Source organism: Thermobia domestica, chromosome 12 (genome assembly GCF_964235325.1).
Source record: "Thermobia domestica chromosome 12, izTheDome1.hap1.1, whole genome shotgun sequence".
NCBI classification, from domain to species: Eukaryota; Metazoa; Arthropoda; class Insecta; order Zygentoma; family Lepismatidae; genus Thermobia; species Thermobia domestica.
Window position 1 is genome coordinate 74,714,570 of NC_137465.1, and position 25,820 is coordinate 74,740,389.

The 25,820-nt window shown below is 35.9% G+C and overlaps 1 protein-coding gene across 3 annotated transcripts in view; it reads right to left on the minus strand.

Annotated features, from left to right (window-relative positions):
- The window catches only part of c12.2 (von Willebrand factor A domain-containing protein c12.2), a 1,756,568-nt gene that overhangs the window by 329,368 nt on the left and 1,401,380 nt on the right, over positions 1-25,820 (minus strand). For all 3 annotated transcript variants that reach the window (XM_081733805.1, XM_081733806.1, XM_081733807.1), the window contains exon 16: positions 24,403-24,559. In XM_081733805.1, the coding sequence (XP_081589931.1) occupies positions 24,403-24,559 (157 nt within the window). The remainder of the gene's footprint in view (positions 1-24,402; positions 24,560-25,820) is intronic.

Genomic DNA, 25,820 nt, shown 5'->3' on the forward strand with positions numbered 1-25,820 from the left:
AGCGTTACCTTCCTTAAGAGTACAACACAATCTATGTCTATGAACATACGTAATCATCCAAGTTTTCCAGTTCTTTTAAAAGCTGTATGCTACAAATATAAACACAAGAAGACAGTAGTGATAGTAATTTTATTTAGTACCTTTACGTAGGCATTGTTGCTAGCCTGAGTTACTACACTAATTAATTCCCTCATGTCTGGGTCACCAACCGATACGATGCTCACTGATACGATTCTTCTAACTTGAACGATGTACTATTGATGTTTATTTTCCTCACTGAACGTTTGATAAAATACTCAAAGGCAGTGGCGGCCGGTGGTTTGAGATTTCGGGTGTTGCAGTACGAACGATCGGAGACAGAAGATATAAAGTGGACTCATTGACTAATCAGCATAAATTTAGATGCAAATGCTATGTGACATGTTAAATTAAATAAAAATCTGTTTTAAAAAAATAAAAAATGCAGAACATTTAATCCGATTAATCACCTTATTTAATTAGTATGTTCATTCTTCTCTCTTTGATTGGAACAAATCTGCCTAATACATGCTGGTTGAACTCTAGTATTCTTATTGTCAGGTCTTTTTCGATGGAAAGCATAACCAATGGTGATAACCTTTTTTGGGACATTCAATTTCTTGAAAGTGTCAATTCTTTTTGATGTGAAAAAGAACTTTTCTTCTTTTACTGACGCCATAGGTACAGTTAATATTAATTGCAGAAGCTTTGTAGATTCACTAAATATTTTTTCTAGATTTTTGTGAACAATTTATTCTAGCAAACAGTCCCTGACAGTGACCCGAATTCCTCTTCAGTGTAGACTGAAGAGAGTTCGTAGCAGAGATTAATATGATAAAAAAATGTACATTGAACACGCTTTATTCACAATTTATCTAGGAAAATTTCAAATAAATTGTGGAAATATACCTAGTGCATACAAATTACTGCCATAAGGTGTCCTGTAAACTTAAACCGTTTTTTTTTTTCGAACACTCTCCTGAATTGCACTTTGCTTGTTTTGTCTAAGCCTTAATTGTAAGTTTTTCCTCAGTTGAAAACTGGACATTTTTTTTGTAAGTTATTTACAGAAGTCATGATATGCAATTCATTCAGAATTTGTAGGTTATGTACAGAATTAAAGCACACACAATAAAATTAAATCAAATAACTAATAACCAAAACAGATTATACAAAAGAGATACTAGTATATGAATTGCGAATGTCACATATTCATACATAGGGCTGTAAACTGGCCGGCTTTTCATTGGCCTGGCCGGGAAAATTGATGTTATTTTGATTAAAGCTTGTGACGGGTACAAACTTCTCACCAGCCCCTTTATAACCGTTTTTTTTTTCAAATTTGTATCTAGTTCGAAACTGTTACCTTTCACTATGTATCAACGATTAATATATTTTGTTCACCTGTTTAGAAAATTTTAGAGAGATGACAGGGACTGTATCAGGGAAAATTTGAGATTTACTTTTAAGGAATTTTATACATTTATTAAGAGTGGAAAAGAACTTCTTAAAGCAATTTCCTATAGTTGAAGTAGAGACTATATGTTTAAAAAGTGAATTTCATTTTCCAAATCCAAAATTGTCCGTAAAGATTATTATACTTTTGTTCATCTGTTTCGATAATTTTAAAGGAATGGTAGTTACTGGTAAATACAATAAATTGATCAATGCTGATTGATCAATTTCAGTTTCTCATTTATAGCAAAATGTATCTATTAAGCTTATTAGTGAATGTTCTAAGGACATACAGAATATATGTGTTAATGCACTTTCGTTCACGATAGTACATTTCCTTTCCATGGATAGGTCCGAACAGAGATACTTCACGCTGAGACCTATATCACAGATAATTTTGAGTAAGTGTCGGTTTTTTTATTTTACAGAGTTGGCAACCCTATTCATATATCAACACACACACACACACTTGTGCGTAAAAGAAAAAAGAACTACATTCCAAATCATCCGTCTTGGTTGTTACGCAATGCACGATGAACACAATATACTTCCACATGAGGCGAAACAATGTTTATCAACGTTCTGGAAAGCAACCTTGAAACCCGCCAGATATAGGAACAACATGTTAGCTGGGAGGGGTCCAAAGTATTTGAGGAAGGTCCAATATGTTTACGTAATAACGAACCTGTCTTTTACTGTACCCGAAAAGATAAGTAATTCTTAATTACTGTCACCTATATTTTTAGAAAAAATGATAGAACGATTATTTCTATAAGAAAAGAAAGAGTACATGATGAGGCGTAAAATAAAATATTTAGCTTACATCAATCATTTCTCTGTTAAACAAGTATAGTTCGTTAAGAAAGTCTACAAATGCTAGTAGAGTTTCGAAATTTTGGGGAGGTCCGGACCCGGTGGACCCCCCTCGTGGCTACACCTCTGAGAATTGCTAACTAGTCCCAAATTCAATGTGGCGTTCCCCACCATACAGTTCTATCGAGAGTATAAAATATACTTATTTTATAAAAGAAATATGTATATACTAAAATACTATCCACAGAGGGGGGGGGGATTCTGCATATTGACTTATTAATATTTGGTTCACAAATTACTGTAGAAGAAATTTTCATTATCTATATAAGCTAAGAATTAACTTGTAAATGCGGATCTACTTTCATTTGATTTCTGCTCTACTATATATTTTCTTTTTTATTTTGTAATTCTGCTATCACTTTTTTAATTGTCATTATATTGATTTGCTTCAGTATAAGTACCGTAATATAAAAATATGAATGCATACAAACACATTCCATTTGTTAACTGCTAGTGAAATAAACTTTAGAAATCTTATTTAGCGCGAAAAACATTCTCGTTCACTGGAAACCGTGCTGTGTTGCAGAAGCACTGCAACGACCAGACCCTTTAATTTCTGAAATAGGGGAAAGGAGACAATATTTGCTCCAATTCCCGCGCTGAAGGAATCTGGTCGTTGCATGCTCGCTGCAACACAATATAAATTAGAGACTCTGTGACGGATTATTTTTCGCTTTTTAAAACGGATTAACGAAACGGACAGTTAGAGAAGTAAAAAAATATGTTATTTAAAGTATATATGGGAGTATTAGAAAGTATTTTTTCTGTTCTTTACTACTATTGCTAATAATATTTTTTTTCTTGAAATACTCTGGTCGTTGCGCAACGCTGCAACACTAACATTAGCCGCCACTGCTCAAAGGAATACTCCAGTTTCGTTTGAAGACACTCTTCCGCTGCCACTGCACTATATTCGATTGTACACTAATGAAATCTACGACTAAAAATAATGGACAAACTCTTTTACCCGACTTCGATCCGACGATTTGTTCTTGAGTTATGGCTGTTTTTACATTTTTCCGACAAATTTTGGGGTGATCAAGGAGCCGAAAGGAGGCATTTTTACACCCAGGTTGGTGTATACTTTTCGTTTTATCTCGATGTTAGGAATCACCTTCCGACGTTTTATATATTAAGTTACACCCTGTATTTACATGTCTAGGGGCGCCATTTTATGTATTAAAACACCAAATTTTCTTACTAACATAAATACTGAATTGTGAAAAGGGCTTTACTAGAGAAACACTTTTTAGTTCTTGTAATTAATTTTTTTTTGTCAATCAATATAGCTATAAAAACCAATATATCAATATAGCTATATTTTAGAAATACAATAATCACTGATTAGTCGACCACTGTTCTAAAACACACAGGGACAATCAAATTTGGAAATAAAGAGTTTAAGAAAACTTGAGTTGTTTAAACTATGCTATATCGATTACTAGAGCCCGGATTTCCATGCATAAACAAATCCCAAAATATGCACGAAGAACATAAAAAATATGCACTAAAATATGCATTAAAAATTTAACATACACATTGAAATAAACACTAAGAAGATAGAATACAATTTCTTACAAAAATATCTTATTATAATGACTTCTGTTGCAATGAACTATGAATATCTTCTTTAGGTTTTCTTCTGTAAACCCTCTGCGTTTATCAGTGAGAAACGTTTTGTAGATTGAAAAGTTTCTTTCTACATCAGCAGAAGTCACTGATGCATGTAAGAAACATCAAATGTTTTTCTCTGTTAAATCCTCTTTCAATTCTATGTTTTCAGCATTAAGTACATTTGCAATGTCATAGATCGTTTTGTACCTGAGATTTTTGTCTAATACTTGGTAAAGTTTATCTGTCGCTATTTTCGCAAGACTGTGAGTTTCACTGGGCAAAGTCTGCGATAATTCCCATAACAAGGAGAGTGAATGCTGCAAGGGATTCCAACTGTCTGATAATTTCAGTTATTGTTGAGAAGTGGTTGTGTATGTACACCTTGTCTCAAAAAGGTTGAGCGCATTCTTTATTGGTGTTTTGAGGCAAAAATTTTCTAAGTCCAGCTTCGGGTATCTTCGGGAAAAAGTAAGCCAGATTTGAACCTCCAGGCCAGCCTTTGCAATCGGGAAAAAGTTTGCAGATGTGTTTTTCTTCTTTTAAATATAATAAGACTTGTTACCAAGTGTTTAAAAAAGCAACATTGATTGAAATACTTAATGATACAATATTTCGAAACCTTGTATTAATGTGAGCACATGCTTGTTTGTCATTTAGCTTTCTATACGTAATGGAACATTTAAATACGTTAAAGAATCTTTCCATATGTAAAAGAATGCTCAAAGTTAAGAAATAGAACATAATTATCGCCTGAGTACTAAAATAAAAGTCAAAGTAGAACAGAAACAGCGTTTGTAATGGATATGAATGTCATAATTATCTTGAGATCCGTTATACATCGCTAGAAGCTTAGTTCTAGAAGTCCTTGTGTTAGCTCATTGGTAAGCTGTCGGATTTCAAGTCATAAAGTTGTGTGTTCGAATCCCATCTGGGTCAATACTTTTTTTAAAATTATATTTTCCGCAATGCATGAAAAATTATATAAAATAATTACATTAAAATACATAAGTTGTTTATATATAACATAATAATTGCAGAACATAGTAATTATTATGTTTAAAATATAACATCTGAGATAATTTTCACAGTAGGTCGGTATTATATATGAGGATGTAAATACAAGTTAAGAAACTCGTTCAATAGCAATAAATAAATCATGTAGTGAATTTATTTGCAGCTATTTGTCATATAGAGAGTAATTCTTAACATTCATAATATAGAATGTCATTTATGTTCTTGAAAAGTTATTCGATGCATAAACAGAGGGTATAAACAGAGAATCCAAAGTCGGAACGCTCGCAAAAAATTCATGAACCCCAAAGGTCACGTGAGCAGACTGGAATTGTCCTTATGAAGCATGCCACAGCAGAAAGTCTTTACATAGATTTTCAATTCAATTCCTGATATATGTTTTTGCAATGTGGAAGTGGTGATGCCTTGAGTCGCCCTCTCTCGCTCGCTCGCTCGCTCACTCTCTCTCTATTTATACAGAATATAAAAGTGGATTTATGTGTGTGTTTCAACATAATTCTGATATATCTAGAGCAATTTTAACTATATTTCTTACAGTCTGGAAAAAGAGTACTGTCGGGATAAATATCAAAAATGCTAGAAACGGGTCGATATTATTATTGAATCCATAGTTTCGTGGTCGCTTAGGTGAATAGCTCTACTTTCAATTCAAGTCCAATTAAGCTCCCATTAGCACCCAGGGTGGTTACGTAGCGACATAAAGATATCGAAATCAACCGATATTAGAATCGAATCGTAAGTTTTCAGCGCCGCTAACAGTGCAGCATTTCCCATTAGTCCACATTAGTCCCATTGCCTAGAGGGCAACATATTTGCAGAGTGCAAATTTTAAAACTTGAATAATATTTTAATTTTTTCCGTATGAAAAAGTTAAAAATCATGAGCAAATATACTATTTCACGAACAATCCTCTTTTACTATTCTAATATGTTTAATAATAGCGTAAGAAATGTAATAGTAATTCAGAACATGTTTCACAGTTGTTATTTTTTCTTACATAGTTGTAGCTGTAGCATGTAGTGAGTGGAATTTAACTGTAATAAATTCACTAATTAACCATATTCGAATTAAGTTTTATTTTTAAGTTCGGAATGAAGGGGCGGAGAAATATGGAGTTATTGGGGGCACCGAGCTTTTCTACATTTTACTTTCAAGATCTCCATTTTTCTTTTGTCATTTGTTCCTAATAAAAAAAGTTCAGTCACTTTTGGATTGTCATAGGATAGTAGGAGTTGGATTTTGGGATGCAGCCTGTGAGATTCTAGAGGAGCTAACTGCTTGAAAAAATATTTTTGAATCATCTGTAACATATGAAATAAGGATATGTATCATAAAAAATTGAAAGTAACTATGTCTGCGTAATCATCACGGTCAAACTGCAAAGTCAAATGAATTGACGTTTGGTATATAATCAGGCTCCAATCCCAACTGGGAAGTTATCATACGCGTGTCACTTTCATTATAATACATATCCTTAGGAGGAGTAGAAGTCCGAATTTTTGCGAAAAATTTAGTATCTCACAAGCCGTTCAACTGAGAGCTGAAATTCAGCATATAACTCTTTATTAAAAATAAAGAGAATATGCCCTGGCATTTTTTAAAATTGTCTTTTATGAGCGGGGGGACGGGGGTGCATTTTCTATATATTGGAAATTGGTAGTGGGTTGATTTGTAAAAATAATCGAAAACGATTGATATTAGTTGAGAAAAAAATTGAGTAATGCAAACTAAAGTTCTTTTTGAATTTTATACCCACTGCTTTCTATTTATAATTGCTGAAGCTGGTGTTTAATATATGGAGCGTTCCGAGCATAAGGCAATCAAGCCATAAAGTTAGAGAAAAATGGCCATAAAATTTGTATTCTAAACTTAATTACATGGGCATTTTCAATTAGTACGGCATGCTTAATTATATAGAAAATTAGTTTCTCTCTTTTTTTTTTACGTTGGTCTACTTTTCCTTGATTCGAAACTTTTAAATTTCACCCTATTTTCTACTGAAATGTGTCTGTAAGGCAACAAAGAAATAATTACATATGATAAATTTAAATTCATTTTAATTCGGAAGATGAGAAACACTTTGCCATTATATATCGTAAAGGTCAGACCCACCAGTATTGTAACAAAGAGGTGCTTGAGCCAATGACGGTAGAAATTCAAACTCCGATAAGTGATAATTTCCCAGTCTTGTTTTATTACAAGTGTAATCTCTTTAGTCAATGGAGAAGAGGACGTGGGTCATCGGTCAGAGTTGATGTCGATGGGTTTTGGTGGGTCGGAGTTGGTCGCAATGGTTCAGAGTGGTTCATAGTTGGTGGTGGGTCAGAGTGGATCACGATGGTTGATGGGTCAGAGTGGGCAAATGGGTCATTTGGGTGGTGGGTCATAGTGGGTCATGGTGGGTCGTGGATCAAAGTTTCATTGACCCACACCATCTCTGGTTAAAATTGTACTAAAGATAAGAGGCACCGAAGATGCATGTCGGCTATTATGCTCAAATTTTGCGCATGGATAGTACTCCACCAGAAAGCAATAAATCTGAAACGGTTCACGGTATGACCTCCTAGAACTCGAGATGTAGGGGTTTATCTGATTGGCTAAATTAAGACCTCAATGATTTATCCTTCAACAAGCAAGCTTTTTATGACCGTTTCCGTGGGGAAGTCAGAAGAACACGTGCCTAGTAATCGTAATATTGATAGTTCGCGTCCACCCCGGGGTATTTGTTTTGTGTTTTTTTGTTTCACCTAAATATAAACAAATCACACATATAGGCATTTTAACATATTTTGGGAGAGTAATTTTGTGGTTCGTTGGCGTTTCATCGCGTCTCTGCCGCTGGTAGAAAAGTTTTCAAAATGGAACTTGGGCCATCACGGATCGTCGCTGCGGGGCAACCAATTTCTGGCGAGAGATTAATAGTTGACCATCTGTAGTCCACCGACGCTTACAGCTTAGGGTAATGAACGATGTCCTTGCCTTGTAGACTTCATGACTACCGACGTCGGCAGTCAACTAGCTTTTAGTATTCCTTTACTAAACATCTATCGTTCATGTTTGTACACGGTGTTGTCATAATAATAATAATAATAATAATAATAATAATAATAATAATAATAATAATAATAATAATAATAATAATAATAATAATAATAATAATAATAGTAATAATAATAATAATTATTATTATTATTATTATTATCATTATTATTATTATTATTATTATTACTATTATTATTATTATTTGTAGTAACAGTAGTATAATTGATGATAGAATAATTATTGTCTATGTACTGTCTAGGTAGGACTACACACAGGATTTGGCTCGTTTTGGTTCGACTTGACTCTAATCCGAGTCGAGTTGGAAGATATTTTTTGCGCCGAGTCCAAGAGTAGACCTCAAAGATGTCTGTTTCTAGTCGAGTCGAGTTTCAAAGAAAAGTCGTTCGTGCCCATCCCTACTAATGAGAGCTTAATCGGAGTTAAGCGAAATTGAAAGTCTCACTATTTATCTAAGCGACCCCGAAAACTATGAATCTAATATCGATCATTTTCTAGCAATCTTTTATATGTATCCCCCTCCCATTCACCATAGGTAACCCGACAGCACTCTTTTTGAAACTATAAGAAATGTGGTTAAAATTACTCTAGGCCAGTGGTTCTCAATCTAATTCCTATCACGATCCCCTTTTATCACACGCTCTTGCCAGCGACCCTTTTATAATTTGTTTTATAATAAGCTTGTGTGGGATTTTTAACATACCTATTTCTATAATAGTAGAATCCATTTTTTTTTGTTTATAGTGAACAGTGCCATGGAAAATCATTGCCCGGGGCGAGAGTATAGTACGATGTCACCGTATATATGAGTGACGTTGACAGACTAGGTACGAAGCGCCACCATGGTTGGCACGAAGCTCAATAACATTTTTAAAATAAACCCTACCTTTCCTTAATTTTGAGCACATTTTATTACGTTTTTCCTTCTATTTTACACATGTGCACATGCACTTTCCTAACTTGAGTAACACACTTCCTCCGAAATGTGTGGCCCCTCTTTTCGGCGCCCGGCACTGACAGTGGATACAGTAACTGTAATATCTATATTCCCAACGACGAAGGTGCTGGTTCAAGATGGATGTTAAACTCCTTCATTGAAGAGGCCATTAACGTATCCGATCTAAGCCCACAACTTCTTGACGAAATAATAGAATGATCATGCGACAAGTCTTTGCAACTGGTTTTCTGTAACGAAGACTTGGACAAGTTCTGCCTGATGAGGAGAAAAGAATATCCTGGTCTGGTGATTGCTGCTTTAAAAGTAATAATTCCATTTGCTATATCGTACTTGTGCGAAAGTGTTTTTTTTTATGGTAAACATTAAAACAAAGATAAGAAATCGCTTATCAGTTGAAAATGGCTTGATAATATTCGTCATGAAGATTGAACCGGGCATTGCTGCACTAGTGAAATTACACCATGCTTAGGTATCTCATTAGGTTTTAATTTTAATTGTATTTAAATGTGCAGGTTTTGTTTCATGTGTATTTTTCTAGTATTTCTATATACAGTTCTCATTAGTTTTATATCATACCTCTTTGATTTAAATTCATTTTTAAACAACTCTACTAACTAACTAACTCTATGGCCTATGGAACCCGGAGGTTCAATGCCGCGTTCACAAAAGCTCTACACTGACTTCTATCCTTAGCCAATTGGATCCAGTTTCTACTTTGTATTCTTATCTCAGCGAGATCCATCTTAATATTGTCCTCCCATCTGCCCCTAGGTCTTCCTAATGGTCGTTTTCCGTTTGGTCTTCCAGTCAAGACTTTCAAAGCGTTTCTACTTTCTTCCACTCTAGCTACCTGACCTGCCCACCTAAGCCTCCTAGACTTGACGATGTTGGGTAACCGTATAAATTATGTAGTTCCTCGTTATGAAGTTTCCGCCATTCCCCATTCCCGTTCCTCTTGGGTCCGAATATTCGTCTAAGGATCTTGTTCTCAAATACTTTCAGTCTATGTTCTTCCCTCAGAGTAAGCGACCATGTTTCGCAACCATACAGAACAGGCATGATTATCGTTTTGTATATTTTAAGCTTCAAATTTCTCGACAGAATTCGCGACGACAAGAGACTTTGCACCGAATAGTAACACGGATTCTACACCCTTTGAAAATGTTCAGTAGACTTATTTTTTATTGTTCTTTACAGTGTGTATAAAAAATAAAAGTATGCCTATCAGAACAAAATTAAAAATAATATTTAAAAATAATTTCTGGTATTAGATTCTAACTATATTTATCTCTTCCGCCTATCTTCGCGATCCCCTAGGGGCCGCGACTCCCAGGTTGAGAAATCCTGCTCTAGGCATACATGAGTTATGATGGAACATACATACATACACTTATATGTATAAATGCAGACAAGAGAGAGTTGAGAGAGAGCGATTAAGGAATTACCGCTCTCAATCTCTTCACTTTACTTTTGCGATTCGTGAATTTCTTACGTGACAGTTTGGGGCTAGCTAGTTTTTTGTCTTGAACTACGATCCGATTTTCGATATGCTCTACCTAAATGCTGTAATGCGAATATTGAGAAGTTATCTGCGATGAAAGTAGCTGCAAATAAATATATTACATAACTTATTTATTGCTATTACACGATTTTTTAAATTTGTATTCAATATTCACACATAACACACCGACGTTCTGTGAATACCTCAGATGTTATATTTTAAAGATAAGAATTACTTATGTCGTGAAATGATATGAATATATATATTCAACTCATATATACAACTGATGATATGAAAATATATATACAACTGATGAATTGTAATGTAACTATTTTACATAATTTTTATGCATTGAGGAAAGTAGAATATCATAAAGGAATCTCACTTGAACGGGTATCGAACTCACGATTTAAACGCTCGGTGGTGTACCACTGAGCTAACATGACCGCTTTTCGGAATCTGCTTCTGAAATATAACTGAGCTCATACGTAAATGCTCTTTTCCGTATGGAAATCACAATGACGAAACGAGAGTGTGAATACATAGTCTCGAAATATTGTATCATTAAGTATTTCAATCAATGTTACTTTTTTCTACACTTAATACCATTTCAACATGTCTTATTATATTTAACAGAAGGAAAAACATATCTGTACATCTTTTCCCGATTACTAAGGTTGGCTTTGGAGGTTCGAACCAGCAGCTTTAGTTTACTGTTTTCCGAAGACACCCGAAGTTGGACTTCGAAAGTGTTCGTCTCAAAACAGCTATAATCATATCGCTCAATCTGTTTGGTATATGGTATATGTTTTTATACGTGTAAAGTCAGTATAACAATTCATTCTTTAAACAGCTTTTCGTATGTATTAATATTCCTTTATAAAAACTGTTTTTATTATTATTATTACGGCGCACCATTTTTAGATTTCTTTCGCGAGTCGTTGACCAAGTCGTTCGCCACCAGCGTTGCCAGACTCACAGCTCGGAATTATTCCAAAACCTGATCGAACTTATGCTAGATCCTCATAATTACTAATTCAGGGGTTTTAAAAAAAACAAAGTTGAGATACGATAACGTAACTTAAAATACGCAGAGAGCAAGAATGCATGGATAGAACTCAATACTTCACGCACCAAAATTTCAACTCAACTAAATTACTGCAGTCGTTGCCAAACTCAATGGCGTATATATCGTATAAATGAATGCAAAGTTTTTGTTTACATATTTTGAAAGAAAATTACTTCGCAGCATAAGCGGAGTTGGGAATCGTCTGCTGGGGGAGGGGGCAGATTTTTGGTCGGTCTCGGAGCTGTCATTTCAGGAATAAATATGATCATGAAGTCAGAAGTAAAGATGGTGAAGTTGTCAAAAAGTTGGGGGGAGAATGGCCCTCATAGCTCCGCCCATGCCTCGGAGTTAAAGGATTAGAAAACCCTGGGTGGAGCCACAAAAAAAAAAGCCCAAAGCCGTTCCGAACTTACTTAGGAAAATAAGACTGCCTGTATGGTTTACCGAGTGTATGAATCAATGGAAGAGGATACATTTCTGCCGTTCTTTTTCTTCCCACGACCAACTTCTCCAGGTTTTACGGCTTTTTGATAACTTGCTGAAATTGTGCTAGATTTGGGCAGGATGCTAAAAGCAAGATGCTAGGTGCTAGAGACATGCAAATTATGCTAGATCAAGCATCATTATGCTAGATCTGGCAACGCTGTTCCCCACAATAGGCGTGTCGTGCAAGTAACCAATCACACGTCAGGTACTAGCTTTCACCTATTGCTTTCTTCTCACAGCTCAGAACATTGGTAACTATGGATAGACGTACAGCAGTAATTACTTTATGGGAGTTGGAAGGTTATTCTGCAACTGCAGCTAGCACGCGAGTAGGTGTCCCGGCCTCTACAGGAAGGCAATGGATTCGGAAATATGGTGCTACAGGTCAGACTGGTAATTTACGATCTCCTGGACGTCCGCATGTGTCAACCGAAGCCCAAGATGCGAGATTAGTAAACGAAGCCCGGTTAGACCCACTAAGGACGTCTAGACAGATAAGGGAAGCTTCTCTCTTTCCTGGTAGTAAGCATACAGCTCTGCGAAGGCTTCGTCATGCTGGGTTACGTGGCCGTGTTGCTGCCGTGAAGGAAAAACTCTCAGACGACCACAAAATTTACCGTCTCGCGTTTGCACAGGCGAATGTGGGTCTCAATTGGGAAAACGTAGTTTTCTCAGATGAATCCATATTCACAACATCAAAGGAGGGACGCCGTTTTGTGTATCGTCCGAGAAGCACCCGATATGACCATGGATATGTGGCTGCTTGCAATCGCAGTGGCCATGTATCTATTTTATGTTGGGGTTGGATTTCCAGTCGCGGAGCAGGACAGCTTCATAGAATTGAAGGACATCTGGACAATGCTCAGTACTTAGACATTATCAGTAATATCATGGTGCCATCTGTACGAGTATTTCAGCCTGATGGTGTAATTCAGTTCCAGCAATTCCAGTCGCCAATACATAATTCCCGTGTTGTTCAGGAATGGTTCGCAGGGCACCCTGAGATTGATTTAATCGACTGGCCGCCTCGTGGAGCAGACCTCAATCTCATGGAAAATATGTGCGCAGAAGTGAACTAAGGGAAAGTTGGCCTGAGGCAGATCCACCAAGAACTCAGGATGACCTGTGGCATCTTGTTTCCGAAGCATGGCTGGAGGTAGGGGAAGGAGATAGATTTGTCACCCATGTAATAGATTCCATGTCCAGAAGAATGGAGCGTGTAATAAATTCAGAAGGGTCTTGGACACAATATTAATGTCCCCGCCTTAACTCCCGAAAACAGCCCTTTTCAGGGCTACCTAAACGCTTCTGAAAATATTTCTAGAAGTAAAACACTCCTTGTATCCGATTTCTGTGCAATCCTACTAACAAAAGAATGATAATTAGCTGTAGGCTTTGAACTCAAGACCTCTTCAGTGGCAAGTCCGTACTCTACCAGTGAGCTAACATGAACACGCACACCTAACCTGAAGAAACACGACTTTCAATTTCTGGTATTCGATGACAATGATGCTCATATACTTTGCAAATGTTGTATTCAACTTGGGATATTCCGCAACACACACACACACATCAACAAAGCGAAAGAGAGAGAGAGACAGAGAGAGAGAGAGAGAGAGAGAGAGAGAGAGAGACAGAGATGAATACACAAAAGCATATTCAACGTATTCGAATGAGACTCTAAGTAACGACATTCCGTTCTAAAGAGAATTTGTGTTTCTTCCCGTGACGTTAAGGGGATCGGGAAAAGTTATGTGTCTTGAAGCAGGATACGACTTTGGATACTCTGTTTATACACTTTCTATATCCGTAGGAATTACTGTATTTCACGAATATAAATAACATACTGTAATGAGAATATTGAGAAGTTAAATCTGTATGACAAATAGCTGCAAATAAATACACTACATAACTTATTTATTGCTATTAAACGATTTTCCTAACTTGTATTTAACATTCTCATACATAATAACGACCTACTGTGAAAATTATCTCAGATGTTATATTTTAAACATAATAATTACTATGTTCTGCAATTATTATGTTATATATAAACAACTTATGTATTTCAATGTAATTATTTTATATAATTTTTCATGCATTGCGGAAAATATAATTTTAAAAAAAGTATTGACCCAGGTGGGATTCGAACTCACAACCTTATGATTTGAAATCCGACAGCCTACCAATGAGCTAACACAAGGACTTCTAGATCTAAGCTTCTAGCGATGTATAACGGATCTCAAGATAATTATGACATTCATATCCATTACAAACGCTGTTTCGGTTCTACTTTGACTTTTATTTTAGTACTCAGGCGATAATTATGTTCTATTTCTTAACTTTGAGCATTCTTTTACATATGGAAAGATTCTTTAACGTATTTAAATGCTCCATTACGTATAGAGAGCTAAATGACAAACAAGCATGTGCTCACATTAATAAAAGGTTTCGAAATATTGTATCATTAAGTATTTCAATCAATGTTGCTTTTTTAAACACTTGGTAACAAGACTTATTATATTTAAAAGAAGAAAAACACATCTGCAAACTTTTTCCCGATTGGAAAGGCTGGCTTAGAGGTTCGAACCTGGCTTACTTTTTCCCGAAGATACCCGAAGCTGGACTTAGAAAATTTTTGCCTCAAAACACCAATAAAGAATGCGCTCAACCTTTTTGAGACAAGGTGTACCTAATTTGTTCTCAATGTCACTTGTAGAGGAACATTTTTATGACACATCATCGGGATTCAGTGAGTCTACAACTGTCTTCACTTTATTTAAGTTATATGCATAATACGACACATTTTCTAGCAACCACACATCTCACTGGTTGCGATGGTATCGGAACATTTTTCGCAATTTCGCGAAAGATGCGTACGCGCGATAGAGCTTGCACAAATACTTTCTTCACATTTGATACAAGCGCGTCTACTGTCAGATATTGGCATCTGAGTGTTTCTGCTACGCGATGAAGACCGTGTGCAAGACAAGTCAGGTGGACTAATTTAGGATACAACACTTTATTGTGTTATTCTATACATTTTATTCTACATGTGCGTTTACAAAAGTGATTCAGTTCAGTTTAAATATGCTATAAATATATGCTAGTATGCAGCAAAAAATTCGGAAATATGCAGTATCCAGCAAAGTTTACAAAATATGCAAGCACATTGAAATTCACTCAAAATATGCACTTGTATGCGCTATCATATGCGTTTCAAATGAATCTTTACAGTTTTGTCGGAAAGAAAAAAATCTTTCTATACGTTTCTGCTTGTTACTATAAACATGCATTTTGCATATAAATTTGGGCTCTATCGATTACGCTGAGCTTCTGAATGTGTTTTGGCAATAAATCAGTAACAGCACGAAAAAAAACACTATATTGTCTTACGAAGTAGAAGTAAATGTTAATTTATATGTATTTGTTTGAAAAGTGATTGTAGTCTTTACCTGTTCTCTGCCAATAGCAACTGTATGAACGTATAATTCAAAACTGTATGCAGAAGACTTTTTCTTTAAATGTTTATAATGTGATATTTCGCAGGCCGCCTTTTATGAGCCCACTGTACCCTTCACAGGTTCTTTACCAACAGATACTATATAAATTTAGTATACAGAATTGGTATAAAGGAGAACAACTAAAACCACTTATCTATAATGTGATGTTTCGCAGGGTGCACTGTACCCTTCATGTGTTCTTTATTAACAGTAACAGTTCGTAAGTATTGTACAGGACTGTACTATACAGAAGAACAAATAAAACCGTTTATCTTTGTAGTTTCGCAAGGACGCCTTACGTAAAGGGCGCACTACGCCCTTCGCGGGTTTTTCATCAACAGTAACAGTATGTACTTTCGTATTTATTCTACAGAGTGTGCCATACAGAAGAATAAATAAAGGCTCGGTTCAGACGTGCAGAAAAGTCTGTTGCGGGCCCGCAGCAGACTCGTGCGGGCGTCCCAGCCCAACCACTTCACATAGACATAGAAAACAGCTCATTTTATTTTCAGCTGCAGTTGAATGAAGACTGAAATTGAAAGAAGAAAACGTGCTGTTTTTGTATACTTAGCCAGTAAAATCCTAAGGAAGAAACAGAGATAATGAACATATACTGGGTCATCCGTACGTAAGCTCACGACTGCTTAAAGGTGAATTTTCTTCCATGTTTATTGATTTGCGCAATGACGAAGAAAAGACCTTTAATTATTTTCGCATGAGCATCACTTCATTTGATGAACTCTTATCGAAAATAAGTGATACAATTAAAGCAGAAGATACTTTCATGAGACTTGCGATACCACCAATTGAAATGTTGGCTGTTACATTAATTAGTTGATTTTGAGTTGAACGTCCCGTTCAGCAGCGAGGCTATATGAAACGTGAACCTACTGATTAACGTGGAATCCGAACCACATGAGCTCCCGACGAGAATCGAACCCGCGCCTCCCACGCCAAAGGCGGATACGCTAACCGCTTAGCCACGGAGGAGCAATGGCTGTTACATTAAGGTAAGTTAATTATGTTAACTAATTATCGTTTGTAAGAGCACAGAAAGTTAAACATTAGGAGACTTATTCATAGACATTTTCAGACTTTATTACCGGCCACTTGCGTAGTTTAACAATTGCGTGACTAATTTCGATTTTTTGACATAGTTGGTGATCTTAAATTAAAAATGAGACATTTATTTGAGACTTCCCGAATATCCCGCTCAAGAGGGGGCGTTTCAATAGTAGTAAAATTTCCCTTTATAAATTCACAAATTACCGAATGTGAGGATTCGCTTCAGTTAGAGATGTAAAATTCGGCATGTAAACTCATCTTAAAAATAATGGAGCACAGGTTTCAGCGTCTTTGAAAATTTCCTCTTGAAGGGGAGATGGAGGATTTCTATAGCCAGCTTGCGTCAAGTGGCTTTGTGGTGCAAGAAGCACCGTGTGCGTGAGTTTTCTCGGGGTCTCCCGTTTCCTCTCACTTTATTCATTCCGCCATTTCATTCATTTATCATCATCATCATTATTTCCTTTAGCCTACCCGGTATAATCGTGTGACGTAAAACTCAAGGATTTCATTTCATTCCTATAGTAGTGACATTTCCCGTTATATATTGAGAAAGTATAGTACTCGCTTAGATCGGAGATGTGAAATTCTTAATGTAAACTCTTAAATAAAAATAATGGATTTAGTGTTTCCGAATAATCCATTTCTAAGGTGAGAGAAAGGAAACAGGTTTTGAGGAAATCCCCAATACGTGTAGCACACCAAAAGGAGGCAACGCAGCAAACGGAAGCAGAAACAGATGGGCTGATTATTTTGTAAGCGACATAGGTAGAGTTCCATGGCAAGATAACTTTGTTTAAGTTGTTCTTTATGTAAGAAAACATTCAGTTGTTATCTCTAGAATAGCAACGACGTGCACAATATTATCAATTACACGAGAAACAAAAATATTTCTGTTACATCTCGAGCATGCTTTTTTATTTTTTAACCACATGAGTACCCTGATGTTCAACAATTTTCGTGTTAACTCTATTTTTTTTTTAATTTAGTACATTAACAAATAAAGACAACAATTGTCAGCCGAAAAACGGTTTTTTTCTTTCTTTTCTCTTCTGCTATTATGTTGATGGTTGTTTTGGACTTCAGCGTCCCTTTTGAGCACAGAAGCTATATAATACGTGACCTCGACCCAAGAGCGCCCATGTTGTGGTTTTCAAGGGGAGGGCAAATATAAGCGACTTTTCAAATATAGTTTCATTTTTTGGCGCAAGTAATGTAAAAATTCTATTGGGTTTTCGATATTCCCAAGTACAATTTCCTCTTAGGGGGGGCGAACGCCCCACCTTGCCCCCCCCCTGATGGGCGTCCTTGCCTCGACCTAAAGTATAATGCAACGTACGTTATAAACAGTCGGTTCATTCCGGAGTGAGTGACAAGAAATCTCATCAAAGAAACTGCATTAACAATAAAGGCTTTTTCTCCAAGCATATTTGTTGTCTATTGTTATCACAAAAAAGTATTCATAGCCTATCTGCTGGAAAGAGACGCTAAACGAAAATCAAATGTAAACACTACATGAATATTAGATTTTTACATTGAAAAGTAATAATAATACATAGCAATGCTGTTTTTTTCTTTCTTCTGTTTTTTCATTAAATTTCTCACATAAGGTTTCACACACCTTATTCCATGCATCCCGTTTTTTATTTCTATCTCTATACATTTCGCACTTTAAATTCCATATCTCCTGATATTTTTGTATTTCGTTAATGAATATTTCTTCATTCAGCTCTTCGCTTTCCATTTCTGCGGGCGCGGGAAAGTCTGCACGTGTGGCTTGCCTCATTGCCAGCAATGGTTTTCCGACCCGCAACACCTGTGCGGACTCGCTGCGAGCCAGCAGTCCCCGCAACTCAATTTTTGCCCGCTGCGGGTCCGCAGCAGAGTCGTGCGGAAAAGTCTGCACGTGTGGCATGAATGATAAGAACCAATGTATTTCCGGCTCGCGCGGGTCCGCAACAGAGTTTTCTGACTTTTCTGCACGTCTGAACCGAGACAAAACCGTTTATCTTTGATGTGGTTTCGCAAGGGCGCGTTATGTAAAGAGCGCACTTTACTTGTCACGGGTTATTTACCAATAACAACTGTAAGAACTTATTATAAGAAAAACTTGTATCTTTATTTATAATGTGATGTTTAGGAGCACGCACAGAGACATGTCCCAGTGGGCCAGCACGGGCCTGGTCACGACCTGTAATCAAGCTGAATTTTTAGGTAATCACAATAATAAAGTTGTCTTGATTAATGTCTTGGTAGCTCGTTGTTTGAAGTATAATGTAAAGGTTTGCCAAGAAAAAGCTGATAGATATTTCAATCGTTAATGTAGCTTCGGAAAATGCAAAATGTTAAGTGCCCATTGTTGTTGTCAAAACTGATCTTTTGATTCTGTTAACAGCATTAACAAAGGAAATGTGTGATTTGTAGTTTCTAAGGCCTGCCTCTGTGAGTTAGAAACAGATAACTACATTACACTAAAATACAAATGCCGAGCAAACATTTTATATATATACAACATAGTTATAACAATGACTATATAAGATATACGTATATAGATATCCATTTTCATTTATTTTAGATAGTGTCTGAAGAAGGATATGTTAGATATCCGAAACTGTCACATTTATAAGTTTATTATTTTATAATAAAACGTTGCTTTACTCAGCATTTGTATTTTAGTGTAATTTATTGAATACAGCAAAGCTAATATGAATCAGTTAGATAACTACATTTAATATTTAATAACAGTTAACAGTTGGGGTTTCAAGAAATGTGATGTACTGTTGTTTTTGCATACATCAACAGGTTGTGATACAATCTCGGCTATATATCGAAAGGGTAAACTTCAAGCCATGCGTCTTCTCCAGAAATATAAAGATTTGAAGACATCAGTTTTAGGGTGCAATGATCCATTGTCTGCCAAAGAAACAATAGCTGAGGCTGGTGAAAGATCTTGGCTGCTTCAACTCTATGGTGCCAAAAAAAGACAGAGCCTTGATGAATATCGTTATTATGGGTACAATTTTCTCATCGGTAGGCAAATTTTAAGTTTCAGATTTGATCTCGGAGTGCTATTCCCAACAAGTGCAGCCGCAAAGCAACAATTTTTCTGTGTATATCATCAAGTGCAGGATAGAAGGGAAATTCGTTACAGCCTACAAATTGGTTACACAATCTAACAACAAATTGGTGTCGGTTTGTTCAGAACTGGAACTTGCTCCTTCTGAGTTATTGCACATAATGTCTTGTAGGTGTAAATATAACTACAAGAACAATTGTGTTTGTTTCAACACTGTGCTGCCTTGTTCGTCCATGTAGCTATTGCCAGAATGTTTCATGTGATAACTACCCAGATGTTCCTACTTTGCAAGAAAATGAGGATGAATTATATGTATTTGATATTTAAACTGACTAAAGAAAGAACTTGAAAACGTATTTTTAATAATAATTTTCAGTATAAATTCTTGTATTTTAATGTATTTTAGCATCCTTAGATATAATAATGTAGTGGCACCTTCGAAAACAATATGAGCACTGCAGAAATATTAAGTCAAAGTTATAGGCTTGTTAAAAAATAAACTATGCTAAATAGACGTTTAAATCTACTACAAAGTAATTACATTTATTATAAACTTTACGGATCGCCACTTAATTTACAAGTGGGGCCGCGGTGGTTCAGTGGAAGAGCGTTCACCTCTGGTGCATGAGGTCCTTGGTTCGATCCCAGCTTGCACCAAGTGAGCTTTGTGACGGACAAACACCGTGTATGTGGGTTTACCCGGGGTTCTCCCGTTTCCTCCCGCTTTCTTCATTCCGCTATTTCATTCATTTCTCATCATCACTGTCTCCTTTAGCCTACACGGCATAACCATGGGACGTAAAACTTATACTGTGTGATGTAGAAACCACTGATAGAGATATGAAAATGTATTATACACCAAAATATGTATTTTTATTTTCATTATTTTAATGCACAATTTGAGTATGCAATTTTTAGTGATCGAATTCTGCCAGAGAAACCGTACTATCTGCATAAAATAACAAAATTCTCATAACTTAAACTTCATATCTCCTGAACGAATAAAACTAAAAAGATGTATTATGCGTACTTTTTTTATTCTCTTCATATCATCACTCTTTACCGTTTACGCTATTTCTGCTCATTTTAAAGTTATCGGCGAAAATCTGAAAATCGGCGACCATTTTCCAATATGGCTGCCGAAACTCAAAGTCGATCTTAGAAGACTTTTAATATGTTGATAAGGAGGTCAATTACTACAACTGTGCAAAGTTCCTTGCTTGTATGAATTGTTTTAAATATAAATCCCTAATTTTGATCTAAAATTCCTGCACTAATAGGAAAATAACCAAGATCTGGTATGTATTTTTACGCAAATTAGTATTAACATCCTAATGCTTGAAAACATTATAAAATTCAACGGATGTGGTCATATGAAGGTTACTTTTTTATCCTGACAATTCCGACACGTATAATGGTGATATATGTACCCATTTTTTCACTACGGCGACAAGTGTTCAAACTAGAAATTATAGACTCCCAACACTTCTAGTTTCAATACAAGGATAAGAGAGAGAGTTCAAACTTTTTCATTCGAAAGCTAAATCGATTCCGAAAGAAAACATTTCTCGGTATCTCCTACTGTATTTGCAACACAAAAATTAATATTGAAACAGGAAGTGATATCAGATTTTCACAGTGGCGAAGGGTGGTAAGAGACCCTGAGGCCCGGCCTACCCATTTACTTTCAGAAATTATAATTTATAATTAATTCATTTTCCTTGTACAGAATTCATGATATTTTCTAAATTGAAAAAAAATTGTTTGATAAAGAAATCGTGGTTGGCACCACTGCTGGGAGGCTCACCGAGCAGTGTCTCAGGCGGCAGAAGAACTACCGCCAAGCTACTCAGAAAATCCCGCGAGAGAACGTGTTGGAAATGACGTTTTCTTCACCAGCGTATAACCTCCGCATGAGACCGGCCTCGGCGCTTATCGACTTTCATTTCTACCTACTAGTTTCTCTCGAGTCTTTCGATTCGATATATCAAATAAATAAAGAGCAAGATAACGTGGGCTCCATTCCGTTCCAACTTTGCTTAATTTTGCGGACTCTAACGCAACGCAAAAACTGGAACAAGAAATTCTATAGGCTCTACGCCTATTATCGCAAACTGATGCGCCTTTATTCCGTTGCGTTGGCGCAAACCTGTACGAAATCAGACTCATTAAGTTAATTAGAAAGAGTGTGTGTTTTTGAGATATTATGAGTGATTTTTCTTCTTACATTTGCAAAAGTGAATGAAAGAAAATGTCAGTAAGTGGAGAATATGAATGTCAGTAAGTGGATACGTAATATCATTGCTATTAAAGAACATTCTATGTCAGTGTTTTTTTGAAAATTAATGTGTTATTAAGGAACGAAGACTAACGCCTGTGTTGAAAATAGAACAAACAGAGGGCAAGAGAGTTGTGCATGCATTGGTACAGTATATATATATATATATATATATATATATATATATATATATATATATATATATATATATATATATATATATATATATATATATATATATATGTGTGTGTGTGTGTGTGTCTGTGTGTGTGTGTAGGGGTGTTTGTGTGTGTGTGTGTGTGTAGTTGTTGAAATAAAGAGCAGCATATGGAAATATTTAAGTCTGATTCAGTTTTTAAAGGGAAATTAAGTGACACACAAAATATCTTGATTGAATGCGTGTCATGTGTTTTGAACAATATAATTAAAGACAAAATTTTACAAGCAGTTTTTGTTTCAGCATATGTTTCTTGTGAAGCATAGATAATGCGATAATCCATCTTCCCCACCCGATCACGCCAATTAAAGCAATTAAATTGCATTATGGCGAATTAAGATTAATTGAGTCACATACGTCAATTTCATTATGAAAATTGAGATCCGGATCGAATAAGTGCTGTCGATGAACTACAATTGCATTAAATTTATGTGAATTCGTCTTTTTGTATTTCTGTAGTAAAATATTTATGTCTAATCTGTTTCATTTTATTATTATTATTATTATTATTATTATTATTATTATTATTATTATTATTATTATTATTATTATTATCGTTATTATTGTTGGTAGTAGTAGTAAAACATTGGGCCTACCCTCTTGAAACTATCACCCTTCGCCACTGGATTTTCACCACTTCCTGTTTAAGTATAGAGATAAACCTAAAGATGTAATAAAATCATCGAACGCTTCACGAATCTCTTACCGTGTTTGCTCTATGGAATCAATTACTGAAATGGGAATAATTGTGAACTTCAAACACTTTCAATTTTAGTAGAGAGATGCAGATGAAGATAGATTTTCTTCAGAGTTGAATTGATTAGTAAAAAAATATTGTTATACAGTATATTATTTGTTCTATGGCGATTAAAGTTAAAACCAAAATTATTAATTGCTACTACTTTGGGTTTCAATAGAGGTTTAACGGATGAGATGTAATCTATTCTTGGAACGCTGAATCGATTCTAAGAAACTACTTTTCGCAATCACTTACCGCTTTTGATATACGAAAGTTAATATTGAAACTGTTGTTAATACCGTATATTTCTACCACTTCTGCTTTTAGTAGAATTAGCGTGAACTTGAAATATCGTGATCGTGTCCATAGGCGTGCGCAACGTGGGTGCCATGGGTGCCTTGGCACCCCCATTAGACAAACTTTTTTTTTATGTAGAATTATTACAAACTGAGAAGAGATTACGTGTAAATTATTTCCCGTCTGCATGTGTGCTGTGCGTCGCCGACGCAGCGTCGGGTGCAATGACGCTATCTATTCTTAGGGGAAAGGGGGGAGGACGACATTCCATATGGTGGTACTTTAGATCTGGCACCCACATTCATAATGTCCTGCGCACGCTAGTGATCGTGTCGTTCCTATGAAAACTCCGGATCATTATGTTGGGTACTATCTCGGCATTCACCTGGGACGAATGAGGAAAACCTTACTCGGATGGCTAACCTGAAAATACTTATATTTGTTCCACAGAGTGTCCACACCGGGAAGCGAACCCAGAACCACTCGCGAAAACTCAATGGTGAGAGCATTAGCGACTACGCTACTCGGCCCATTGTAAATTTCTATTACTTTCTACTCTATCAGAGGGTAACGAATGAAACGGAACCTATTGTTGGAAATGCTGAATTCATCAGAAAAAGGGTTTGTAGCTATCTCTCACCATTTTTACTCTATGGAGAGCAATATTGAAACCGATACTGGCATTAGGATTATACCACTTCTGGTTTTAGTAGAGAGATGTGAATGATAATATATGTTTACCTAAGACATTAAATCGATTTAAAAACGTTTGTCGCTAACTATTAGTTTAATTCTGATTCGTGTCGTGAGATGAACATAGCTGGATTCCAGATAATTTGGTAGTTTAAAATAATAAAGATAACTTTAATAGTTAAGAACGCGAATATACCTCATATGATGATAGTGTGACTCAGTATGACTGTTTTTATTCTATCGTTTCTGCATAAATTCGATACCATACATATTTAAATATTTTGAAAATGAAATGAAATGAAATCTTTGAGTTTTAAGTACCACGATTATGCCGGTTAGGCTAAAAGAGACGGTGATGATTAGAAATGAAAGAAATGGTAAGACGAAGAAAGTGGAAGGAAACGGGAGAACCCCGAGGAAACCTACGCACATGGAGTTTAAACATTTTCAAGCTCAATCGAGGGAACTTACCTTTAATATACCAGTTACATGTATTGAAGCTTTATCAGCTTCATCTACAACAAGAACATGACCCATTTTCACAGCACGAACTAAAGGCGAATCTTCATATGTAATCACACCATCAATCACAGTCGGCTGAATAGTAAGTGTCTGTACGGTGGTGTCTCTGCAAAATTAAACAATAAAGAATGGGATTTTATATATGATTGTAGAAAAATTGTGCAACAGTAACATTAAAAAATTAAAAAAATATATTTCAATTTATTCAACTTCCGAAGTTTCACTAAAAGACGAATATGACATTACAATCTCATATTGCTTTATAAAAACAAGAAATAATTCGAAAACTAAATTACATGAACTTTAAAGAAATCAACAAACACAAAGGGATTTCTTAATACATGAAACTCAAAATGAATCAAAAAAGAGAGAAAGTGATCTCTTCTATCAACAGAACTCACTTCCAAAGGGGAAGCAGAGTTTCTTAATGGATAAATACTGTGCAGTATCCTGCAATGACGGACAGCACCATGCTATATCGAGAAGTAAGCAAAAATTATTACAATTACAAATCTATTGGATTATTTAAATCATTGCGAAAATCAAATCATTTAGTTTATTAATTCAACTTCAAAGAACATTTGATTACGGCTGTACATTGTTAAATCATTACATTCATTTCATCATTGTAAAATCTACAAATAAACGAAAGACTAGAGAGTTCATTTTGCACCACGCCACTTTCCTTGAGATTCCACGAGCCTTGTGGTTGAATGATCTACAACGGCAATTTTCTTTCCTACCAAAAGCTATTGGAGACACTTCTCAAGGAGATAGTTCTGAATTGGATGTGGATTGTGCGACACAAGCAGTCACCAGTGGAGGCAAAACCCGTCTCCACTCTCCAGGCCGTCCCAGATTTAGGAGCTCAGAGTTCATCGCAGCAGAGCAAGTCCATGAGGGAAGTCCAGGCCTTATTCAGATATCATCATCGAACCTTCACAACAACTCATGCATTGCCCCTGGCATATTTGACGGGACACGAAATCCAGTCGTCAACAAATTTGTTTTCGCCAATTGCCAGCCAAGAAGTGGAGTGTTACTTCGGAGAATCAACAACTACAACATAAGCAAGGGCAATGAATAATAAAGCCAGTGCTCATTTCCAATTCCAACAGTTAAATTCGTTCTTCTCTCTCTCTTTTACTTTCTACCTAAGCTAGTCGTTCTTTTATCAACTTAAAACTGTTAAGTTTCGTTTATGCATTAAAGCATAACCTCTCATTGTAATAGTTATGTTTCAGTTCCCAGTTCTCACCCGTTCTACATCCGTTTGTATAAGTAATTTACAATACTTCATGAATAAATTAAAGGTTAAAATCTAAACTGCACCGGTACATAGCGGAGAATGCTGTAAGACATACTTC